The 15568-nt window shown below is 43.6% G+C and overlaps 1 protein-coding gene across 1 annotated transcript in view; it reads left to right on the top strand.

Moving 5' to 3' along the window:
- The window catches only part of TMTC4 (transmembrane O-mannosyltransferase targeting cadherins 4), a 95147-nt gene that overhangs the window by 76043 nt on the left and 3536 nt on the right, over window positions 1-15568 (top strand). The window contains exons 12-16 of the mRNA XM_030568084.1: window positions 3134-3213; window positions 3418-3525; window positions 3630-3771; window positions 4567-4681; window positions 6433-6545. Coding sequence (XP_030423944.1) covers window positions 3134-3213; window positions 3418-3525; window positions 3630-3771; window positions 4567-4681; window positions 6433-6545 — 558 coding nt within the window. The remainder of the gene's footprint in view (window positions 1-3133; window positions 3214-3417; window positions 3526-3629; window positions 3772-4566; window positions 4682-6432; window positions 6546-15568) is intronic.

The raw sequence follows: 15568 nt of genomic DNA, 5'->3' as shown, positions 1-15568 counted from the left end.
AATTCAGAGAATGCACGCTGCAAGGAATGAAAAAGGCCCTGGGATTGATTTCCATCCTTCTCCTTTGCACACCATTGTCTTTACTCTTCATATTACTCCCATTATCATAGCCTTGGCTGCATAAGTTTTCAACAGATAATGACATTGTTTCAAGCTCTTGTAGAATAGTTTCAGGGTATGGCTACACTTGAAATTTCAAAGCGTTGCCATGGCAGCGCTGTGGGAGCGCTTTGAAGTGGTGTGGTCGGAGCGCCAGTGCTGGGAGCCGCGCTGCGGCACTGTTTACACTGAAGCTTTACAGTGCTGTATCTTGCAGCGCTCAGGGGGGGTGTTTTTTCACACCCCTGAGCGCGAAAGTTGCAGCGCTGTAAAGTGCCAGTGTAGCCAAGGCCTCAGTCATAAATGCTCTAATCGTCTCCTTCAGTGGTATGAAACCCCCAAAATTTTCCTTTATGAGCACTTCAACATTATCTTCATCTGCAGACTTTTCCATATTCACAAAATGAATGATTGTCATTTGTTCAACAGTACTCACATCTGGTGTACAGTCCAGTATTATTGAAAAGTATTTTGCAGAATAGGTAGCTTCTACAATTTTCTTTTTAATGGCATTTGCTAGGATTTGAATTAGTTCATTTTGCATATTTTTTCCTAAATAATGAACCTGTATTTCATGATCAGTTATTTTGGGTAGATTCTCCTTCATGACTGGATCAAACAAAACTTAGCTATTCAACAAATTTTAAAAAGTTTCCATTACCTGGACTGTATAATTTTTTATTTCTACCCTGGCCGTGGAATGCTAAATTTTGCCCACTGAGAACTCTCACTAAAGCAATCAGATGTTCTAATATTTATTGCAATAATCTTCTTTTTCCTTGATCACATATAAATTTTCTTCAAGAGTTTTTCCTTTTTTCAGTCGTAATTCAAGTTCTTTCCTATTTTGAAAGCATTCCAAATGTTCTGTACTACTTTCATGTGAAGAGAGAATTGAAGATATGTTTTTCTGGTCCTTTGAACCATTTTCAATAAGTGATGAACCAGTTGCTTGATTTCTAAACAACTTGCAGCAAAAGCAAAACAGAGTCCTTCGACAATGAATATTGTAACCAGTTTCAATGAATTTCTTCCCCATTAATGAGTTTCCTCTTGTAATGCTGAGCAGAGAATTTTCTTTTATTTCCATATTAGGGAAATTCATGAACTTGTTCGGGTCCATGTTCCATGAGAATTTGCCGCACACTGTTATCACACCTGGGCCCTGAAGCTGGGTCCCCATACTGTAACTTGTTTGTAACTTCTTTGTCCTTTTTTCATTTTATTTCATTTACTTCAATTTCTGCATGTGTCTCTGAAGGTGAATACATTTTCTCCACTTCCATATCAGTCTGATGCTGTGAGCTGCCTTCATCTAGAAGTAAGTTTCCATCACCTTGAGTTTCCAAACTGCTTTTTTGTGGATGTGAACTATCCTCATCTCAAAGTAGTATAGCTTCATCTTGATATTCCAAACTGCTTCCATGCAGATGTGAGCTAACCTCCTCTCCAAGTAAAAATCCGTCATCTGGATGTTGTGAATTGCTTCCATCTTTATTTGGATTAAAGAGAAGATATTTCAGGAAGGATCCCTGCTGTTTTGCTTGGTCCTTTTCCTTCTCAGGCTTTGGTTAACGATACTCAGCTTCTGAGGGTTTTCTTTTTCCTCTTTCTGCCATGGGGCATTTGAATATTATGTACTGTGCTCCCAACTGCAAGCATTATAGCGTTAAGGATGGCTGACACACCCACCACATGGTTGGCAATTTAAACCACATTGCAGCCATATCAACACATCTTTTCACTGCTTAAAGGTTCAATGATAGTAACATACACTCACTTGCCTATTAAAACAGTTAGTTACAGTGTTTACATGGAAACAAAATGACCTTTTTCGACTTTATAACCCGACACCGGCTGTTTGGAAAGTAATCCCCTTCCTCACGGTTACTCAGTTGGAGTATGACATCATCACTTTTGTAGTCTATTAAGCATCAATGCTGTTACTTTTCTTTTATTGACCTTATTTATTACATGTGAACCAGTTATAACAAAAGTTCATAATTATACAGCCTGATAACAACACTAAGGTTTAATAACACTTAAAGATACTCACATTTTGGATTTATAATTCTGAATAGGGCGACCAGACAGCAAGTGTGAAAAATCGGGATGGGTGGGGGGTAATCGGAGACTATATAAGAAAAAGCCCCAAAGATCGGGACTATCCCTATAAAATCGGGACATCTGGTCACCCTAATGCTGAAAGACATTATTCTTTATTTTTTGGCACCAATCAACACAATTTTCCATAGTATTCGCTTGATTCTTAACCATCTACCAGCGATGTATGTTAAAATGATCATTTGACATGTATCAGCTTGTGATATCTCCACTCTGTATGAATTTCCGGCCATGCGACCTTGATGTATGTTTGAGTTAGGTGTCACTATCATTGCAGCTTTTGTCGCTGGTGGATGTGTTTCATTGTGGCTGACTTACTGCTTATCAAATTTGTGAAGTGGGTCATCTTGACCCTATGTCGCAAATTTGGAAAAAAAAATTGCTAAAATTTTTTTTGTGGTAAATAAAAGCTTTGACATTAATAAAGTCTCAGAAATGTAGAGAAATGAATTATAATTCATATTCCCTCCCTATGCACACGGGAATTGAAATAATGACATCTTCGTTATTTTATTTGTATTTTTTCATCTTTGTCTGTTTTTTATGTTTTTTTTTTTTTTTGCTTGAATTTGGTGCTCCATTTAACTTTGGCACCCGAGGCAACTGCCTAGTTTGCCTATATGGATGGACAGCCCCTGATCCCAAATTGTCCATTTCTTCCTCAGATTCTTTTGGGCCCTCTTCATGATAGACTCCATATCTCAGGAACCAACTGGAACATTTCCTACCCCTGACTGCTAGTCTGGGGGAAAGAAGTCTTAAAGGTGTGAAAAAAGAAAAGTAGCCATGAAAAGGTTCAGCACTGAAGTAAATGAATACTGATTTTGTAGCCAGAAACTTTAGCAACTTGGTCCCACAATATATCTGACTGTCTGGAACATTTAGATAAATTTTTTATTTGTATTTTCAGGTGCACTACAATGTTGGCAAAAACTTGGCTGATAAAGGCAACCAAACAGCTGCAATCAAATACTACAGGGAAGCTGTAAGGTATTTTCAATTTATTATTTCACTAAGCTATCCTAAAAGTTCTTTAATTTCTCAGGCACAGTAAGACTGAGAAAATGTTGAGGACTTTGACATTTCAGCTGCAAAATTTTGCAGTGTCACATAACTAATCCTCCAGCTGAAAGGAAAGGGAATGACTATGGTACCTTGATTCCCTACAAGTAACAAATTTCTCTTTTATTCTAGGTTGAACCCCAAATATGTACATGCTATGAACAACCTTGGAAATATCTTGAAAGAAAGAAATGAGCTCCAGGAAGCAGAGGGGCTGTTGTCCTTAGCTGTGCAAATACAGTATGTTAAAAGAATGGCAAGCATTGTTGCGTCAACTGACCACAAACAGTACAATGGGATCTTGTATTCCAAATGCTAAAATGTATTTTAAAATTTTTGCCTAGGCCTGATTTTGCTGCTGCATGGATGAATCTAGGAATAGTACAGAATAGTTTAAGAAGGTTTGAAGAAGCAGAGCAAAGCTACTGGACTGCAATTAAACACAGGAAAAAATACCCAGATTGTTACTACAATTTAGGACGGTTGGTAAGTGTTTTTTGAATGAAATTGTGGCATGTGATTTAAATTGTGATAGCTGGATTTTCAGTGTAAATTCTACTTTATCGCTCAACACTTACAATAACTCAGATTTGCTTGAGCGTAAATTGGGGGCGATCTCATGTTTTTAAGACCATCTCTTGTCAATCCCCAATCTACTTCTCCCTCATCTACAAAAGAGGCATGCTTCCTGAGTTTGTCATTACTTTTTCATATAAAAACATACAAATACAAATAGATTGGGCAAAAATCTAGCTTCTGTGCTTCACAAAGCTACCCTTTCCTACAGGAGATAATTACTTAGTCACTTTTCAAAATCTTGGCTTCAGTTCTAAAAAATGAGTATACTTCAACAACCTGTTGTGTAACAGAGCTATACCAAAAAGAGAAAAAGTCAATGCAGATTGGTCTCAATATTTTATGTAGATTAAAAAAAAAAAATGTATGTGCCCATCCTTTTCCTCTAGGCACATGTATCTCTAAAAACCATACACAAATCATACCAGAAGAGCAAAAGGAAAATATGATTTTTTCATAAAAAGGGATAATCTCTAAAGATTTAAAAATACCACCATTCTTAAATACTTTATACCCTCTTTAATGCACCCTTGTCTGTTGAATGGGATAGTATTCTGATACTACATACATGTTTTAGTTTCTGTTCTGAAAAGAACATCGGGACCACTGAACAAGACAAATGTGTATCTCTGTACCATCTTTAGCATGAACTGTATGACAAAAGCAAGCAGGATATAATTACTGTGGATTGCCTTACTTTTTCAGTATGCAGATTTGAATCGCCACATAGATGCATTGAATGCATGGAGGAATGCTACAGTTCTGAAACCAGAGCATAGTTTGGCTTGGAACAACATGATCATATTGCTTGATAATACAGGTACAGTATACTAATGGTTTTGATGGTTACTTACATAACAGTTCTTATAAACCTTGAAGCTATAGATAGAGGGATAGCAAAAATGCCAACCTGGCTCTGAGACTTTTAGGGATGTTTACAAAAAAAGGAGGATGCCTGGACTTCTCTCTCCCCTACTCCTCTCATCCCAAAGAAACGAGGACCTCTCTCTCCTCACTCCCTTGAAAAACAGAGATCTCTTCCCCACCCCTTTATATCTGTGGCCAAGATGGGGGCCTGCCCCCTCACTCCTTATGTCCCCAACTTCCACCCCCAAACAGGGAGAAAAGGAGAATCGGCACCAGGAAAGCTGCCCTCTTATGCCACCTAGGGCCCATAATTACCTTGGTCAGTTCCAGGTGTGGACCATCTTCCCAAGATGATGATACTCTTCCTTTTCTCCCTCCTCTGTCACGTTCCCTCTCTTGCGGCTTCTGCTCTTCTGCCACAGCCTGTGCAGTGAGGGTCTGATAGGAAGCAAATCACTGCAATTGTCAGTGGAGTTTGGGGTGCTGGATTCACTGCCCAAGCCACAGGCTGCGTGTTGTGCTCTTACTGCTCAGTATGCTGGCGTGCTCTAGGTAGCTAGTGTGCATTAACATAGGCAGGCTCCATGTGGTCACTTAGACTCATAGACTCATAGGTCAGAAGGGACCAATCTGATCATCTAGTCTGACCTCCTGCACAAGGCAGGCCACAGAACCCCACCCATCCAATTTTATAACAACCCCTATCCCAGGATCGAGTTAATGAAATCTTCAAAATTGGTCTGAAGACCTCAAGCTGCAGAGAAACCACCAGCAAGCGACCCGTGCCCCACGCTGCAGGGGAAGGCGAAAAACCTCCAGGGCCCCTGCCAATCCGCCCTGGAGGAAAATTCCTTCCCGACCCCAAATATGGCGATCAGCTAAACCCTGAGCATGTGGGCAAGACTCACCAGCCAGCACCCAAGAAGGAATTCTCTGCAGTAACTCAGTTCCCATGCCATCCAACATCTCCCCGCAGATCATTGAGCAGACCTATCTGGTGGTAATCCAAGATCAATTGCCCAAATTAACAATCCTATCATAACATCCCCTCCATATACTTATCAAGCTTTGTCTTAAAGCCAGGAAAGTCTTGTGCCCCCACTACTTCCCTCGGAAGGCTGTTCCAGAACTTCACTCCCCTAATGGTTAGAAACCTTCGTCTAATTTCAAGTCTAAACTTCCTAATATCCAGTTTATACCCATTCGTCCTCGTGCCTACATTAGAACTAAACTTAAATAATTCCTCTCCCTCCCTAACGTTAACCCCCCTGATATATTTATATAGAGCAAGCATATCCCCCTGCAGCCTTCTTTTGGCCAGGCTAAACAAGCCAAGCTCTTTGAGTCTCCTTTCATAAGACAGTTTTTCCATTCCTCGGATCATCCTTGTAGCCCGTCTCTGAACCTGTTCCAGTTTGAATTCATCCTTCTTGAACATGGGACACCAGAACTGCACACAGTATTCCAGATGGGGTTCTGGCAGCCCCGGGAATGGCAGCTGAATGGCAGTTATGGCCCTGAAGAAGTCCTGGATGTCCCAGAAAGTCATGGAATCTGTAACCTCTGTGATGGAATTGTAGCCTTATTTATAATACAGTATACATATGCTGACAGTGTGGAAAGCATCTAAAATATTAGCTATATTAAAAGTTCTCTCTCTGTTTTTCTTTCCCTTCTCTCCTTCGTCACCCTATGCATTCCCAGGGAATTTAGCACAAGCCGAAGCAGTTGGAAGAGAGGCCCTGGAACTGATACCTAATGATCATTCTCTTATGTTTTCTTTGGCAAATGTACTGGGAAAATCACAGAAATATAAGGTATGTAAAGGGGGAAGTGATCTGAATGTTTGCATTTAAAAGTGAAATGTGTGGGAGGAAGGCACTGGACTGTGACTCGGCAGGTCAGGGTTCGGCATCCCACTATGTCACAGAACTCCTGTGAGACATAGGGCAAGATACTTAATCTCTCTGTGTCTCGGTTTCCCAAATGTAAAATAGAGATGATAATTCCTTAGCATCCATAGTGTCATGAGAATAAATCTGTTAATACTTTGGGGCATCCAATCACTGTGGTGTATATTTCGAAAAATAGAGCCAGATAATGTATTTAAGACTGTAGATAGGACAGGACTGAAAGAACCAACCAGTCCTTGTACTTCAACATAAAGAAAACATCTGCAAATAAGGAGGTAAACACAATTCATATGGTAAGTGTTAGACATTTGTTTCTGAAAGGAATTGACTGCCACATGTATCAAGAATCAGTCTCTTGATTAAATATTCTCATCAGTAATTGTCACCATTGCTACAGCATGAAAGAGAAATAAAACACACATTAACAGGAGACGACATAATGGAAGGGCAGCAAGAAAAAAATGCAATTAATTGTTCCGTTTGGTCTCATTTTTTGTAATGGGTAGTTTAGGAGCAAGCTATCAAAGTCAACTCATGCATCTGTGGAGTGTTTTGCAAATGGATCAGCAGTGGCACGCAGCTCTACATATGTGTCACAAAGGGTTTGAGTTATGTTTGCTTGTTAATGAGCCAAAAGTTAGTCTTATTTTGTGGAATCATTGACCGAGAATAAGCCGCCTACTGTGAATAAATGTAGTTGTCCTCACTGTCTCTGTGTTTATGCTCATCATCTGAAATGTAAGTGACAGGAAGAGATGAATAATCTGGGAAGCTTTTTGGATTTCTCATATAAACACTGTTTGCTCCACTAAGATCCTTTGATTTGTAGCAATAATATAGCACTGAAGTAACATCCTGAGTACATCTTGAATGAGAAGCATTTATGACCTCTAGATCTTTCAGGATAGAAATATATTTTTTTCTCTGATTACAGTGTTAGGTGAGATTTATCTCCATTTTCTTGCCCTTTTTCAGGATGGTGTAACCTAGCCATGTATCTAAACTATCAAGTTTGCTGTAGTTGTCACAGGAGAAATGTGCCTTCAGAGAGGACTTAAAAAGGAAGAGGGGAGATGCTTTGATGACCCAGCTCAGGAAAGTCATCCTGTTTGCAGCAGAGTAATATGGAAGAAGTTAGAGATGGTTGTGGGCTCTGAGAGAAAATGGGGCTCTGAGATTGGCACCATTAGTGGAGTGGAAGGAACCAGAAAGTGGTAGTAGGGGAGAATGTGATGAGAAGCTCAGTCTGATCAGTGGGGAAGTGCACAGGGCCGGCTCCAGGCATCAGCCCAGCAAGCAAGTGCTTGGGGCGGCCACGGGGAGGGGGCGGCACATCCGGCTCTTCAGCAGCGATTCGGTCCCTCAGTCCCTCTTGGAGCGAAGGACTGTCATAAACAGATAGCTAAGGGTTAATGTCTCTTTCACCTGAAACACCTGACCAGAGAACCAATCAGGAAACCGGATTTTTTCAACTTTGGGTGGAGGGAATTGTGTCTCTGAGTCTTTTGTCTGTCTGCCTGTTTCCTCTGAGCTTTGGAGAAGTAGTTCTATTTTCTAGTCTTCTGTTTCTAAGTGTAAGGACAAAGAGATCAGATAGTAAGTTCTATGGTTTCTTTTCTTTGGTATTTGCATGAATATAAGTGCTGGAAATGTTTTGATTTGTATTCTTTTTGAATAAGGCTGTTTATTCAATATTCTTTTAAGCAATTGACCCTGTGTTGTATCATCTTAATACAGAGAGAACATTTGTATTTTTTCTTTCTTTTTTATATAAAGTTTTCTTTTAAGACCTGTTGGAGTTTTTCTTTACTTCAGGGAAATTAAGTCTGGGAATTGGTGGGAGGAAGAAATCAAGGGGAGAGCTGTGTGTTGGATTGCTAGCCTGATTTTGCATTTCCTCTGGGTGAAGAGGAAAGTGCTTTTGTTCCAGGATTGGGAACGGAGAGGGGGACTCACTCTGCGTAGTTTCACAGAGCTTGTGTCTGTGTATCTCTCCAGGAGCACCTGGAGGGGGGAAGGGAATCAGGATTATTTCCCTTTGTTGTGAGACTCAAGGGATTTGGGTCTTGTGGTCCCCAGGGAAGGTTTTTCAGGGGGACCAGAGTGCCCCAAAACACTCTAATTTTTTGGGTGGTGGCAGCAGTACCAGGTCCAAGCTGGTAACTAAGCTTGGAGGTTTTCATGCTAACCCCCAAATTTTGGACGCTAAGGTCCAGAATCTGGGAATAAGGTTATGTCATGGTGGCAGTGGCGGGAGATAGACAGAATCCAGAAGCCAGTAGGAATATTATATTTTTCTTTTCTCTGCTAAGGGTTTTTTAGCAGAGAGAAACAGTTTGGTTTTAAAAGGGAACCAGAGAGAATTTTTTTTTTTCTGCTCTCTCTAGCAGTTTGTGGTTTGCATGTTAAGCGAGAAGCCATTAGCAGACTATTGACAGTCTATTGTCACACAATAGCACTCCCATTGAGAGTCATACCAGCACTCTATATGCATGCAAATAAAGTGGTTTTTCTGGTTTCCCTTCATTGAACATTAGCTAGAGAGAGAAAAGGAAAAAAGCACTGTTGCTAGGCAGACTTCAGGAGGCAACAGAGAGCCTGCAGTTCAGAAGATAAACATCGGAGGGCACTCCAACACAAGAAAACAGGAACCATGACTTCTAAGGCAAGGATTGACGCCGAAGAACAAATCAAAGACGCTGAACACAGGCGACAGATGGAGATGAAAGAAAAGGAAGAAAGCCTCAAACTGGCAGCCTTCCAAAGAGAACAGGCAGCCCAAGAGGCAGCACACAAAAGAAAACTAGAAGAAGAAGAGGTGGCCTACCGAAGGAACAAGCAGAAGATGAGGCAGCCCACCGCCGAGAAATGGAAAAGCACCAAAAAGAAATGGAAAAGCACCAAAAAGAAATGGAAAAGCACCAAAAAGAAATGGAAAAACAACAAAAAGAAATGGAAAAACAACAAAAAGAGAATGAAGAGAAGGAAAAACAGAGAAAACATGAACTGGAGATGGCAAAAGCTGGGCTGCATGTGCCAGCCAACCCTAACAACCCGGCGCCAATTATTGCTCCCCAGCACAGGAAATTTCCCACCTACAAGGCAGGTGATGACACCGAGGCCTTCTTGGAAAATTTTGAAAGAGCCTGTCTTGGGTACAGCATCCCCGAAGACCAGTACATGGTAGAATTAAGGCCATACCTCAGTGGACCTTTAGCAGAGGTGGCAGCTGAAATGCCCAAGCCGCAAATGAATGACTATAAACTTTTTCAAACCAAGGCCAGATACAGGATGGGGATAACCCCAGATCATGCCCGTCGGCGCTTCAGAACCCAAAAATGGAAACCAGAGGTGTCATTTCCCAAACACGCCTACTACATTGCAAAAAACTATGAGGCCTGGTTAACAGGAAACAACATTCAAACCTTGGAAGAAGTGAACCTCCTCATACAAATGGAGCAGTTCTTGGATGGTGTTCCTGAAGACATCACACGGTACATACAAGATAGAAATCCCAAAACTATCGCTGAGGCGGGGGAGATTGGAGCCAAATGGATGGAACTGGCAGAAAGCAAAAAAGCTACTGTCAAGGGGAACGATTACCCCAGGGGGCACACAGACCATAAACCCTACAACCGAGGACAGCCAAAGACCCTCCATACCACCCAAGTAAAGCCACAGATACCCTACTCTTCAACCTCACCAGTCTCCAGTAACTCACCTCGGCCCAGTGAACCATCAGATGGAAGATGCTTTAAGTGTAATGAACCGGGACATATCAAGGCCAACTGTCCCAAGAACACCATGCGAGTGCAATTCATTACACCACCATCACACCAAAGATCCCCAGGCCCGGATGCCTCTCAAATACCCTTGGAGCGAAGGGAAAATTTGAGAGTGGGCGGAAAGAAGGTTACTGCGTGGAGAGACACGGGGGCACAAGTGTCAGCTATCCACCAATCCTTCGTTGACCCCAAATTCATCAACCCAAAGGCCAAAGTTACAATTTACCCCTTCATGTCACAAGCTGTAGACTTGCCTACAGCTCAACTGCCTGTCCAGTACAAAGGCTGGTCAGGAATGTGGACTTTTGCAGTCTATGACAATTATCCTATCCCCATGCTACTGGGGGAAGACTTGGCCAACCAGGTGAGGCGGGCCAAGAGAGTGGGAATGGTTACCCGTAGCCAAACCAGGCAAGCTTCCAGACCCATTCCTGTTCCTGAGCCGTCCACAGAAGCCCCGTCTGTGTTACCAGAGACCCAGACAGAGGCAGTGGACCCGGATTCCATGCCTACCACTGAAACAGCCACAGCATCTCCAGTCCCAGGCCCGGAACTGGAACAGCAACCAGCACCAGCAAGTGCAACCACATCTTCAAACTCAACGCCAGAGGGCGCCAGCGAGCCAGAACTGGCAGAAGCAAAAAACAGCCATACCCAAAAGGCTCAGCCAGAGCCTGAAATACCCTCAGGTGCACCAGCGGAGAGCGGTTCACCAGCAACGGAAACAACCCCATCACCTACATCGCTTCCAGAGGGACCAAGCCCAAGTCCACAGTCTGAGGAAGAACTGGTGACCCCAGCCTCAAGGGAACAGTTCCAGGCTGAGCAGGAAGCAGATGACAGCCTTCAGAAAGCGTGGGCGGCGGCACGGAGCACCCCACCGCCTCTCAGCTCTTCTAATCGATCCCGGTTTGTTATAGACCAAGGACTTTTATACAAGGAAATTCTTTCTGGTGGACACCGGGAAGAATGGCAGCCGCAAAAACAGTTGGTGGTTCCAACTAAGTACCGGGGGAAGCTCTTAAGCTTAGCCCATGATCATCCCAGTGGCCATGCTGGGGTGAACCGAACCAAGGACCGGTTGGGGAAGTCCTTCCACTGGGAGGGGATGGGCAAGGACGTTGCCAAGTATGTCCGGTCTTGTGAGGTATGCCAAAGAGTGGGAAAGCCTCAAGACCAGGTCAAGGCCCCTCTCCAGCCACTCCCCATAATTGAGGTCCCATTTCAGCGAGTAGCTGTGGATATTCTGGGCCCTTTCCCAAAAAAGACGCCCAGAGGAAAGCAGTACGTACTGACTTTAGTGGACTTTGCTACCCGATGGCCAGAAGCAGTAGCTCTAGGCAACACCAGGGCTAACACTGTGTGCCTGGCCCTAACAGACATCTTTGCCAGGGTAGGTTGGCCCTCTGACATCCTTACAGATTCAGGGTCTAATTTCCTGGCAGGGACCATGGAAAAACTGTGGGAAACTCATGGGGTGAATCACTTGGTTGCCACCCCGTACCACCATCAAACCAATGGCCTGGTGGAAAGGTTCAATGGAACTTTGGGGGCCATGATAAGAAAATTCATCAACGAATTCTCCAATAATTGGGACCTAGTGTTGCAGCAGTTGCTGTTTGCCTACAGGGCTGTACCACATCCCAGTTTAGGGTTTTCACCATTTGAACTTGTGTATGGTCACGAGGTTAAGGGGCCATTACAGTTGGTGAAGCAGCAATGGGAGGGGTTTACGCCTTCTCCAGGAACTAACATTCTGGACTTTGTAAGCAACCTACAAAGCACCCTCCGACACTCTTTAGCCCTTGCTAGAGAGAACCTAAAGGATGCTCAAGAAGAGCAAAAGGCCTGGTATGACAGACATGCCAGAGAACGTTCCTTCAAGGTAGGAGACCAGGTTATGGTCTTGAAGGCGCAACAGGCCCATAAGATGGAAGCATCATGGGAAGGGCCATTCACGGTCCAAGAGCGCCTGGGAGCTGTAAACTACCTCATAGCATTTCCCAATTCCTCACTAAAGCCTAAAGTGTACCATGTTAATTCTCTCAAGCCTTTCTATTCCAGAGACTTACAGGTTTGTCAGTTTACAGTCCAGGGAGATGATGCTGAGTGGCCTGACGGTGTCTACTACGACGGGAAAAAAGACGGTGGCGTGGAAGAGGTGAACCTCTCAACCACCCTGGAACGTCTGCAGCGGCAACAAATCAAGGAGCTGTGCACTAGCTTCGCCCCATTGTTCTCAGCCACCCCAGGACGGACTGAACGGGCATACCACTCCATTGATACAGGTAATGCTCACCCAATCAGAACCCCACCCTACCGGGTGTCTCCTCATGCCCAAGCTGCTATAGAACGGGAGATCCAGAACATGCTACAGATGGGTATAATCCGCTCATCTACCAGTGCATGGGCATCTCCAGTGGTTCTGGTACCCAAACCAGATGGGGAAATACGCTTTTGCGTGGACTACCGTAAGCTAAATGCGGTAACTCGTCCGGACAACTATCCAATGCCACGCACTGATGAGCTATTGGAAAAGTTGGGACGTGCCCAGTTCATCTCTACAATAGACTTAACCAAGGGGTACTGGCAAGTACCGCTAGATGAACCCGCCAAGGAGAGGTCAGCATTCGTCACCCATGCGGGGGTGTATGAATTCAATGTCCTTCCTTTTGGCCTTCGAAATGCGCCCGCCACCTTCCAGAGGCTGGTAGATGGTCTACTAGCTGGACTGGGAGAATTCGCAGTTGCCTACCTCGATGATGTGGCCATTTTTTCAGACTCCTGGCCAGAACACCTACTACACCTGGAAAAGGTCTTTGAGCGCATCAGGCAGGCAGGACTAACTGTTAAGGCCAAAAAGTGTCAAATAGGCCAAAACAGAGTGACTTACCTGGGGCACCAGGTGGGTCGAGGAACCATAAACCCCCTACAGGCCAAGGTGCATGCTATCCAAAAGTGGCCTGTCCCAAGGTCAAAAAAACAGGTCCAATCCTTCTTAGGCTTGGCCGGATACTACAGGCGATTTGTACCACACTACAGCCAAATCGCTGCCCCATTGACCGACCTAACCAAAAAGACCCAGCCAAATGCCGTTAAGTGGACTAATGAGTGTCAAAAAGCCTTTACCCAGCTTAAGGCAACGCTCATGTCTGACCCTGTACTCAGGGCCCCGGACTTTGACAAGCCATTCCTAGTAACCACGGATGCATCTGAGCGTGGTATAGGAGCAGTACTCATGCAGGAAGCAACAGATCACAACTTCCATCCTGTCGTGTTCCTCAGCAAGAAACTGTCTGAGAGGGAAAGTCACTGGTCAGTCAGTGAAAAGGAATGCTATGCCATTGTGTACGCCCTGGAAAAGCTACGCCCATATGTTTGGGGACGGCGGTTCCAACTACAAACTGACCATGCTGCACTAAAGTGGCTTCATACTGCCAAGGGGAACAACAAGAAACTTCTTCGGTGGAGTTTAGCTCTCCAAGATTTTGATTTTGAAATTCAACACATCACAGGAGCTTCTAACAAAGTTGCTGATGCACTCTCCCGTGAGAGTTTCCCAGAATCCAGTAGTTAAAAAGTGTTCTTAAAATGTAAAAGTCTGTTAGTTATATACTTAGTAGTATATGTAAAGGTGCATGTGTTGTATTAATCTGTTTATTTTCAAGTTCTAGAAGGAAATTGCCGCCAGTGAGCTTCCCCACTGTCTGCAATTTGGGGGGCGTGTCATAAACAGATAGCTAAGGGTTAATGTCTCTTTCACCTGAAACACCTGACCAGAGAACCAATCAGGAAACCGGATTTTTTCAACTTTGGGTGGAGGGAATTGTGTCTCTGAGTCTTTTGTCTGTCTGCCTGTTTCCTCTGAGCTTTGGAGAAGTAGTTCTATTTTCTAGTCTTCTGTTTCTAAGTGTAAGGACAAAGAGATCAGATAGTAAGTTCTATGGTTTCTTTTCTTTGGTATTTGCATGAATATAAGTGCTGGAAATGTTTTGATTTGTATTCTTTTTGAATAAGGCTGTTTATTCAATATTCTTTTAAGCAATTGACCCTGTGTTGTATCATCTTAATACAGAGAGAACATTTGTATTTTTTCTTTCTTTTTTATATAAAGTTTTCTTTTAAGACCTGTTGGAGTTTTTCTTTACTTCAGGGAAATTAAGTCTGTACTCACCAGGGAATTGGTGGGAGGAAGAAATCAAGGGGAGAGCTGTGTGTTGGATTGCTAGCCTGATTTTGCATTTCCTCTGGGTGAAGAGGAAAGTGCTTTTGTTCCAGGATTGGGAACGGAGAGGGGGACTCACTCTGCGTAGTTTCACAGAGCTTGTGTCTGTGTATCTCTCCAGGAGCACCTGGAGGGGGGAAGGGAATCAGGATTATTTCCCTTTGTTGTGAGACTCAAGGGATTTGGGTCTTGTGGTCCCCAGGGAAGGTTTTTCAGGGGGACCAGAGTGCCCCAAAACACTCTAATTTTTTGGGTGGTGGCAGCAGTACCAGGTCCAAGCTGGTAACTAAGCTTGGAGGTTTTCATGCTAACCCCCAAATTTTGGACGCTAAGGTCCAGAATCTGGGAATAAGGTTATGTCAAGGACCAGCCGCCGAATTGCTGCCGAACACTGAAGCGGCGGTGGTAGAGCTGCAGATCGTGATCATGGGGGTTTTTTTTTTTTTTTTTTTTTTTTTTTTTTGCTGCTTGGGGTGGCAAAAACCTTGGAGCCGGCCCTGGTTATGCAGGGCCTTAAAAGGCACTAACAGACAACTTGAACTTGGTGTGGTGTAGAAGGGGAGAGCAAGTGGAGGGATTCAAAGAAGGGACTGATGTGGTTTGTTCAATAGGGAAAGGAAATGATCTTAGCAGCTACCTTCTCTATGGACTGGAGGGGAAGAATGTAGGCATCAGGAAGGCTAGGGAGCAGTAGGTTACATGGGAGATGAGAGCTTGGACAAGAGTTCTAGCTATAACGATAGAGAGAAAGGGATGCATCTCAGAGATCTCCTCTTGGAAAAAGATTCAAGATTAGAATGTGTCGAGTGCCTAGACAGGTTGAGTGAAATTTGTGTTGGGGGGGGAGAGATTGAACGATGATATGGCTTCCAGTACTTAATGGATAGATAATCTCATAAATAATGTGTCTGCATAAG

Source organism: Gopherus evgoodei, chromosome 1 (assembly GCF_007399415.2).
Source record: "Gopherus evgoodei ecotype Sinaloan lineage chromosome 1, rGopEvg1_v1.p, whole genome shotgun sequence".
NCBI classification, from domain to species: domain Eukaryota; kingdom Metazoa; phylum Chordata; order Testudines; family Testudinidae; genus Gopherus; species Gopherus evgoodei.
This window is presented reverse-complemented; position numbering and strand designations above follow the sequence as displayed.